The sequence below is a fragment of the Myotis nattereri genome (genome assembly GCF_964212035.1).
Source record: "Myotis nattereri genome assembly, chromosome: 9".
Classification (NCBI taxonomy): Eukaryota; Metazoa; Chordata; class Mammalia; order Chiroptera; family Vespertilionidae; genus Myotis; species Myotis nattereri.
Window position 1 is genome coordinate 20,061,767 of NC_138084.1, and position 10,532 is coordinate 20,072,298.

Genomic DNA, 10,532 nt, shown 5'->3' on the forward strand with positions numbered 1-10,532 from the left:
GTCCTCCCAGTGTTCTTCCTGCTGATACTTGGTGGCTTGTTTCCTTGTGTAGTTTGTAATTTATGGTTCTTGAGTTCTTTGTCTACTGCGGTTTACTGTGAGAAGCTGTTTGCCCTGTGATTTGCAGGTAAATTTGTCTCTGCTGAGGCCTTATGCTCCCACTGGACCAATGTTTATGTTAGTTTCTTGCTTTGGCATCCACGTGAATTAAAACCTCACATCCGTGTGGACACAAGACTGGGATTCTGATATCTTTTGGAAGTTGGCAAACTTCCTAGCCACTTGCCACAGGTGAGTGGCTGGAGTTTTTCTCATGTGTGTGGTGGCTGAGACATCCTCTCTTAACTCCCAGGACAGTGGCAGCCCCCCTGGAGCATTGTACACGGGACCAGTGGACACTGGAAGCCCCAGGACTCTGTGATGAGGTCTCCGTCTGGCTCAGAAATGCCCTCAGCCACAGGGTTTCAGCTCCCACTCACTTCTCTGATTCTGAGCTCTCTCTTTCTAGCACTCAACGGGGTCCCTTTCTTGGTGTTGAGCCTCTATCTTTGTGTTCAGAGAAATGTGTCTGTGCTCGTGTCTAAGGGAGAGGAGCATATTTCATGTGCCAGCTCAACCAGCCAAATTCTCTTGTTGTGGTTATTTTGTACAGTTAACTTTTTCATAGATATAATGAGTGGCTACACATGTTTTGTGGTATCAGGAGTTTTGGGAAATAAACTTTCCTCCTAGCATACCCCCTCCTCCCAATGAAAGAACACCTTCACTGAAGTCTGAAACCCTTCTTCCAGGGGAACAACTTTCTTTCCACAAGGGGATGCCCAGGCTCCAATGTGATCTGCCTTTCTGTCTCCCTGCACCCCAGAAAAAAGGTGGAGAATGGCAGTTCTCATGAGGTGACGAGAGCAGGGAGAGGGAAAGAGAGCAGCTGGTCAGTGCCCAGAGGTGGAGAGAGAAAGATGAAGAAAGCCCACATCCTGGGTAGAGGAAGTCGGAGACTCACTGTCCAAGCAATAGAACACTCACAAGAACCAGGTGTTCCCTCTTTCCCTGTCACTTCTATGGTGTGTGTGTGTATGTGAGAGTGTGAGTGTGTGAATGTGGCTCTGTGTGTGTTTATGTGTGTATGTGTTTGCATGGGTGTCCGTGTATGTATATGTGTGAGTGTGTGTGGAGAAAAGTGCACAGTGAAGACACTAGGAATCAGGACGCCTGGCTTTGAGTCCTGGCCTCATCACTTTCTGGAAAACTGCTTCTTTTCTCTAGACTTTCATTTCCTCATTCACAAAAAGAATATTTTATTAAATTTGGAGATCATAAACCTAATTTTAGCATTGGAAGGTTTATTTACAAATGCAAGCTTGCATTAGAAACTAAGATATAAAACACATAGCAAAGGAGCTGCCTCAGTTTACCCCTTAGAGGAGGCCTGCACAGATCCCTGGGTCACCTGGAACACAGCTCAAGGATCGCCAATCAACGTGTGTTTTCTACAGTTTCTTCCAGCTGAGGCCTTGTAATTATGATGAGAAGAAGAAAACCTTCCCCAGACGTAAGTCATGAGACAGAACTAAAGCAGCATAATTTCCCTGCAAAGAGGAAGTCAGAGCTGCAAGCAAGGGTTTTCAGACCATGCAGACTTCTGCCTTATGGGACTTTTCACCTCCTTTTGGATAATGTGTTGACAGGCAACCAACGGCCAGCTGTTGTGAAACAGATGAAAAGATTGCTGGAAAAATTAACCAGCTGTGAGTCACTAGCAAATTATTTCACCACTCAGAGCTTCTATTCTTTTGAAAAGAGGGGAGTGGAATAGAGTAGTCACTAGGAGGTCACTGATGGCTCTAAAAACTTTCTGAGGTATAGTCATATGGTTAATGTTCTCACATAAATTTACTGTGCAAATACCACATGTCAGGCACCACTTGGTTTGTCAAGGAGACCATAGTCCCATGGGAGGACAGACATTGAACAATGATGCATTGCATGGAAAGGGAAGTACAAGGCGCTAAGAGAACATAGACCAGGGTCTATGTACCATTAATCCGAATGTTTTCTGAGGGGGGAGCGAGTTGAGAGGAAATTGGGAGAATAATGAGGAAGAAGTCTAGGATGACTCCAGGTTAGGGAGATGGGTGTGATCTGGGCAGAGATTAGAGACACTGGTGACTAAAATCCATGACAACTTCCCTTCCTAATACACCAAGATGGGGCGTAAAGCAAACTCTTGGTCATTTGTATATTCTACTTTGTTCCAAAATGTTGGAGCAAGCAGCTTGCAAAGATACATTAAAAAAAAAAATACAAGAAAACAGATTCAAAGAACAGGGAGGGAAAAAAAAAGTAGTGATGCAGACTCTAGCCAGGAATGAGAATAAAAGCACATGCTGGTGTGACCTAAATTCTTGCTAGAGATGGGGCACAAATTTTACTCGAAACTTCTCAGCAGCCAATGTAGAAAGATTTCATGTTTCCATGTCCAATGATACAATTCACAAGGTCAATGAAAGAAGAATTGTTAATAAGAAAGCAGTTGAGAGCAAAATCTTCCAGTATAAACAATTCAATGTGGAAGCTGATACAATGTTCTGGGCTAAATCTCTCCTTATCTGGCTTGGCCCCAATGTCTTCATACTTGCCATTTATGACTGTTTTTCTTCATCAGAGCCTACAGCACAGCTGATGGTTTCTTTAATCTGAATATAGATGTATCTGCTGTAACTGAGATGGATCCTCCTTACTTTTGCTACCTTTCGAGAGTATTATTCAGTTCTGTTTTTAACATTTTGGTTTCTTCCTTGTTAGTCATTTGGGAATAAGTCCATTTATAAAATTGTTCCACTGAGAAATAAATTTTTGAATAATGCGTTTTAAATAAAGCTCTGACAACCGATGGTCATTGGTGCCAATTCAGCATCAACAGGAATCCCCAATTTGGGGTGTGATGAAGTAAACTTCATTCAGTGCAAACCGCTCAACAGTGCCGCGTCATGGTTGTGAAAACAGCATGGCTGCTGAAGAGCTCTGGGGCCAGGCAGCCCTGAGGCCAGGCCCCTTTCAGGATGGGCAGCTCTGCTCAGCTCCATTCTGCTCTGCTCCGCTCCGCCATGCTCCATGGTGCTCCTGCAGGTTGCTCTGCTCCAGCAAGACCGCTTTGGTGTTTCAGCTCTTGCCAGAGAAACGCAGCCTTAAGTCTTCCGTAGAAAGTATGCTCCCTAAGCCCGAGTGCAGCTGGCTTATTTGGGCAGAAGTCCCTGCCCCTGGTCCCTGATTGGTCCATCCTCATGCACATGAAGACTCTAAGTCTCAATTTGATTGGTCCAAAGGCACTGTCCTGATTGATCCGCTCTGATTGGTCAGAGCTGCACAGCTCTGATTGGATGAGAAAAACCTCACTCTTATTGGTTGAAATAAGATTCAGGAACCTCTCCAAGGATTGGCACAGCTGGCAGGAGTACAGTGCAGGCCGGCAGTTCAGTGCAGCGGCAGGCAGTTTCAGCGCAGGCTTCCCCCTGAAGTGCAGATGGAGTACGAGGCCCCTGTGCAAAAATGGCAGCTAAGCTCTGTGTTGCTGTTTTTTTAATTTGAGCCCAGTTAGCCAGCAGGAGTCCTTCTTAGCGGGTCTTTTCTCTCTCTCAAGGTTTACAGCTCCTTATTGCTGCTATGTAACTTAAATGATGATCTTATTGAAACTAACCCTTACTGTATAGAAGTCTATTCTCCTTTCTCTTCATATACTTAAATCATGCTGACTTGAGATAATAGTTTTGATCAACTTTGCTTTAATATATTTTTCTTTTTTTAATTTTATTTTTCACTTACAGTTGGTGTTCAGTATTATTTTGTATTAGTTTCAGGTGGATAGCATGTTGGTTAGGCAATCATATACTTTACAAAGCGGTCCCTCTGACATTTCAAATACACACCTGGCACCACACAGTGTTTTTAATACATTTTTCTTTTTCTCTGGATGATGCCAAGCATTTGTGCGAGATTATGTATTTTCAATTAATGGGTTTGGTGTCATGTAGATTCACACTCAGGATCTCCCTGTGTTAGTGTGTACCTGTGTATGTTACTTAACCTCCTTCCTGAGCCTTACATATCTCACCTCTTAGATAAAAATGGCTAAAACACCTATCTCATAATGTGGTTGTGAGAACTAAAATAAATAAATAAATAAATAAATTTTTTAAAAAAGTGTATAAAGAGCCTTTATGTAGGACATTATGTGTAAATGAGAACAATACACAACCCTGTCCAGCAAGGTCATTTCAAGGATTAAAAGAGTTCATACAGGGTGGGGCAAAAGTAGGCTTGTAGTTATTTTATGGGAAATAATACAATATTTAATAAATAATAATACAAGAATAAACTCTGTTTTGCATACTCACAACTGTTGTAAACCTACTTTTGCTCCTTTCTTTATAAAGAGCCAATCAGGTAGGGAAAAAAGGTTTGGATGATGTTATCCTTCATCAAGGGTATGAGCAGGTACATGCCCTAGCACACGGCTGACAGGAGCACCCACTGGTAGACACTTTAGACAAATTGGCAATATCTATTAAAACTTAAAAATATCCACATCCTATAAGCAGCAATTCAACTTCTCAGTTCCTACCATAATCATTGCATATTAGCATGAAGAGGGATGCACAAACATGCATATTGCAGCACTATTGTAATAAGTTAGCAAAACCTGGAAATTACCTAAATGTCCATCAATGCAGGAAGAGGTATGTAAGTTTTGGTGTATCTATTCTATGAAACAATTTAAAAGACTGAGGTATATTTCTATGTAGAGCATAAAAAGAGCTCCAAGAGCCCTAGCCAGTTTGGCTCAGTGGATAGAGCATCGGCCTACAGACTGAAGTACTGGGTTCAATTCCAGTCAAGGGCACATACCTCATTTGCAGGCTCCCAGAGGCAACCAATCATTGTATCCCTCTCACATTGATGTTTCTCTCTCTGTATGTCTCTCCCTCTCCCTCCCACTCTCTCTCAAAATCAACAAAAAAATATCCTCAGGTAAGATTTAAAAAAAAAAAAAAGAGCTCCAAGAAATAGTATTAATTTTTTTAAAACAAGGTATAAAATGAATATTCAGTACAATACCATTATGTAAATACACATACAGCCACATAAAGCAGTATTAAATATTCTCAATTGAAACATATGTAAATATTTATATACAAAAAATATGTCAATTTACATACCGATATAAATAATTGTTACCTCTTGGGGAGTTCAGATTGAAATTGAGGGTTATGGTCAAAAGATAAATTTTCTTATCTATATGTTTTAATTTTTTAACAATGAAGGTGTGCAGATGTTAAAGAATTAAAATACAATTTCTTTTAAATCACTGGACAAGTGCCTGGCATAAAAATCTCTAAATCACTTGTCAAGTGAATTTGGATTTTTTATTCTTTGATTAAACAAATATTTATTAAGCATACAGTTTGCTCCAGTCATGTCCTATGTTTTGGGGAAGGAATAGAAAGCAGTTTAGAGAAAGATGTTAACAACTTAGGGAGAAGACAGATAGCTACACAAGAAAAAATAATAACATTTCATAACCTATCATAGGTGTTGATAGGTTAAATAGAGGATGGCATAGGAACATATTGGAGTAACTCTTATCCAAGTGTTCAGAGCACAAATCAAATAACAGCATGAATTGAAAAAAGATTGAGGCAGAATAGTTTATAGCTAAAGTTGATATGACTTAGGGATGTCTGTCACAACTCACCAGGATTTATATACACATTAAAGAAGCAGAACTTCAGAAACGTTCAAGAACCACCCTATAAAATAGAATCAGACCATTTAAAATTCACATTCAGTTCTGCTGCAAACTCTTGCAACTTGGTTATCCTACCTCAGTTCATGACCTTTCTCAGATTGTGGGCCCTTTGATAGTGCATGAAGATGAAGGCAAGGATGTCAGAATCATGGGACTCAAATTCCAGGGATACAGCAGACAGAATCCAAGTCTAACATATAAAGTGGAAGTCAATTGGAGGTCAGGAGGAGAGTAAATGAGTCAAATATCCATACAAGGTTGAGAGTGAGAACTGGTCGAGAAAACAGATATGGAATCAAAGCTTCTAAGGGAATTGTCTCTTTTTTTGACCCTATGCTTTCAACCAGGTGGTAACACCCAGTCACCAGGAGGCTCAGCCATGAAAATTAACCTCATGGCCCTCTATCCTCTAGGTCTTCTCACTTGCTTTTATTTCTGCTCTTTTCTCACTGTGACTTTACAACTTTGGATCTGTTGGGTTTGGTTTCTATTTCTGGCCCCAGGAGACTTGATTCCAGAGGTGTGATCCTTGGCTCTTCTCCCACATGTTTGCAGGTACTCTATTGCTCTCCTGGCTCTGAGTAACCATTGCTGAACCCAACTCACTTAGGGTTCTCGGGTTTTTAATCCAGATTCAGCCTTCCTGGTCAGCATCAACCCTTGAATAAGTAGGAATCATGGCAAGGGAAACTTAAAATTTGTCCCAAGTGGTGAATGGATTGATATGAGTAGTGTTATATTATAAAGCAGTCTCTATTGAATGTTTGTGGTCCTGGGGCCATGTCCTAATTGGCTCTAAGGCATGATATCCTGAACCTACCATCTGGTGCCATAAAGCTAAAGAATGTCATGAAAAAGCATATTTATTTTCTGTTGCAGATGACCAAGATTAAAACTCTATAGGACCATGACAAGAAAAGTAAAGGCAAGAAAACAAACTTTTGTTGAGCCTAATTATATAGTAGGAATGTAGGTTAGGGGTCTTATTTGAAATAGCTTCTTTAATTTATTGTTCAGATTCTGTGAGTCATTATTATGTCTATACACATATGCATGTAGAAAAATTTAAGATTTTTTAACTCAAGTAACTATAAGACCCATAAAAGACATTTGCTTCTTCTTCTTTTGAGATTTTTCAATGCATCTTTGATCTCCTTGTTTCGCAAACTATATATGATAGGATTCAGCATGGGAATCACAACTCCGTAGAAGATGGACACCACCTTATCTCGGTCCCGAGAGTATCCAGCACTAGAATGGAGATATGAGAAGAGACCAGAGCCATAGAAGAGAATTACTGTGGTCATATGAGAGGCACAGGTGTTGAAAGCCTTTGTCCGCCCTTGGGTTGAATGGATGTTCATAACAGCAGCAATGATATAGCCATAGGAAACCAGGACAACAAGGGCTGATGTCCCACCAACTGCACACACAACCAGAAAGTTCACCACCTGGCTGAGGAAGGTACTGGAACAAGACAAGACCAGCAGGGGTGGTAGGTCACAGAAAAAGTGGTTCATGACTCGCGACCCACAGAAATGAAGCTGAAATATGGAACTAGTTTGGACCAATCCAGTGAGGAATCCTCCGGTGTATGCTGTAATGGCCATCCCCACACAGGTGGTGGGTGACATGAGGACAGTGTAGAGCAGAGGGTTGGAGATGGCAGCATACCGGTCATATGCCATGGCTGCCAGGAGACAGCACTCAGTGCCTCCCATCCCAACAAAGAAGAAAAACTGGGCAGCACAACCCACAAAGGAGATGGTCTTCTGCTCCTTGAAGAAGTCACAGAGCATCTTAGGGGCTACAGAAGAGGTGTATGAGATATCAACAAAGGACAGGTTACCAAGGAAGAAATACATAGGGGAGTGGAGGTGCGACTCCATCCTGATCAGGACAATGAGACCCAGGTTCCAAGCCAGAGTCATGAAATAGATCCCCAGGAACAACACAAAGAGGAAAACCTGCAGCTCTGCATGCTCTGAAAATCCCAACAGGATGAAATCGGTCATTGTGCTGATATTCCTTCCCATAGCCATGTATCTTCTTTCTGCTGCCTTCAGAGCCGCATAGGGGGATTCCTGTGGCAATGAAAGTCCAAGTGAAGAAACCATTTCATTCTGTCCTGGAATCATAAACTCTCAAGGTCAGAAGAAACTGGAATGCAAATGTCCTACCTCTCTTTGACGCAGAATTCCCCTCTGCAACATTTATTGGGTCTTCCATAGAGTTCATGATCATCCTTATCTGATGCCTTTCTTTATGAAAAAGTGACATGCCCCAGAATAGACTGGCATTTTTGCATTATCGGCATCATCACCTTCACTGTCAATGTTACCACTATACCAAAGGCACTGTACCAAAGGCACTATACCAAAAGAGGTATTTTGGCTACATTGACCAAATATCCCCCTTTTTTTCAGTTGCTCCAAGCATTGCAGTTGACTTACTGAGGCACTTGAATTTATCTTAGGTACTCTTTTTTTAAAAGAAAATAAGTATGTCAAGACTTTAAGTGCCCAAAGAGGCAACGTTGTGGTTTTTGTCATAGTTTTTCTGTATGGGGTCACGGTGTTCTTTGTTTTTAAGCAGTAGAGTGAAGCACTTAGAGGTATGAAAAGCTGACATCCCCTTTAAAGATTAAAGAAAGAGGTAAAAAAAAAACAAAAAACCTCAACACTGAAATGCTAATGCTCATTTTGCATTAACATTATCAATGATCAAACACCTTGCACCATGTGTTTATAGAGCTAAATGAGGATGATAGGGAAAGTAATAAAACATGACTATTAAGTTCAAGATGGTCCTTATAATGCATGGGACAGACAGGAAACAGATTATTCACAGCAGTGGGATGGGGCACCTGGGACCCTGGACACAGCAGGTGGAGTCCTCAATGAGAAGACGTGTTGGAGGAGGATTTCAACGATGAGTACGGCTCACCAGGATGAAAATTTGGTGTATGAGGGGTTGGGAGGGGGTCGGTTCAGAGAGCTTTACATCAAAGATGTAAGAAGCTCAGAAGAGTACAGTGTTTGTGGAGCCTTAAACATGTCAGCATGGTGGGAGCACAGGGTAAATAGTGTTAAGAGAAGAAAATAGCAGTCTAGTTTTGAGAGACAGTGGGAGGTGGACAAATTGTGAAAGATCTCCAAAGTAAAGTTGGCACGGACATTTGTTTAATTGTTTAACATATATGTAATTGCACATACTAGTACTACATATTTAATTGTACATACTGTATATTTAATTGTATATATGTGTGCATATTTATATTTAATTTCAACCTTCTCTCCACTTCTAGACTTTGTCCCCTTTACCCTGCCTTACTCCTTTGATAATACTTATCACCTTCTACCATAGCATATAATTGGTTTGTTGATTTTTGAACATATATTTTTATTGATCTCAGAGAGAAAGGGAGAGACAGAAACATCAATGATGAGAGAGAATCATTGATTGGCTGCCTCCTGAATGCCCCCTACTGGGGATGGAGCCTGCAACTGAGGTATGTGCCCTTGACTGGAATCGAACTTGGGACCCTTCAGTCTGCAGGCTGACACTCTATCCACTGAGCCAAACTGGCTAGGGCTGGTTTGTTGATTATTGATCTTTCTGATTTTTCTCCCTCTACTAGAATGTAAGCTTACTGAAAACCAGGATTTTTATAAAAACAGAGGCATCGATAAATGGAACAGCTGTCAGAAGGGAGAGGGTTTGGGGGACTGGATGGAAGAAGGTGGAGGAATTAACCAAAAAACATATATACATAACACATAGACACAGATGACAGCGTGGTGATAGCCAGAGGACAAGGGTGTATGAACAGAAAGAGACTTCGCTTGGGGTGGTAGGTGCACAATGCAGTTTGCAGATGATGTTTTATTGAGTTGTACAGTATAACCTGCATGGTTTTGTGAACCAATGTCACCCCAATAAATTCAATTTTTAAAAACAGGAGGATTTTAAGGAATATTTGTCTCTTTTGTTTATTTTTAATGTTTTTTCTTCTCTTTATTCTGTTATGTTCTTCTTGTAGAGAAAGTCATGCTTCCATCATTAGCAATTGCTCATTTTACACTGAATAAAAAAAACAGCATGTCCAATAAACTAAATTAGCTATGACTAAGTTATATTTGAAAAACCTGTTCTGAAAACTCATATTTCGTGTGAATTGAAAAGCATTAATCTCCTTTGTTTATTAAAGTATCCCAAGTAGCTCAACCTGGCACATAATAGGTGCTCAATAAATATATGTTGAATGAATATCATGTTAGAGAGTTTGGCCTTTCTTCTATGGACAAGAGTGAAAACAGGAAAGTTTGTTTTTGTTTGTGTTTTTAATTTTACCTACATCTTTGTAAACAGGGAAGTAGGTATCAAATATGAGTTTAACCATATAAGGGAGAGCAATATGGAACTATAGAAGCTGTGTGAAAGATGGATGGGAGTGCAAGAGACCGGGCAGGAATATTATAAAGTTGCTTCCAAAGCCAGGAAAAAAGGCTTTGATGATTTGAATTGAGACAGGTCGATTTAGAAGCAAACACTCCCCTGAGATGTAACAGCACCAGTCATTCAGAAGAGAAATTATACTATCCGTGGCCAGACAATTACCCCGTGCCCTCCCCTTATTTCTCACTTTTACAGTTATCATTAAAGGTATATTTTAGCAAGATCCATCATAATTCTTTTTTCTTTCAACTCCAAGAGTCTATTATAT

General features: G+C 40.6%; 1 protein-coding gene across 1 annotated transcript; it reads right to left on the reverse strand.

Moving 5' to 3' along the window:
- Positions 1–6,894: 6,894 nt before the first annotated feature.
- On the reverse strand, positions 6,895–7,848 carry LOC308525384 (olfactory receptor 5A1-like; the record flags this gene model as incomplete). Its single annotated transcript, XM_081100225.1, has 1 exon — positions 6,895–7,848. One exon carries the CDS (start codon positions 7,846–7,848, stop codon positions 6,895–6,897), a length of 954 nt encoding a protein of 317 aa, XP_080956351.1.
- Between the last annotated feature and the right edge of the window lie 2,684 nt (positions 7,849–10,532).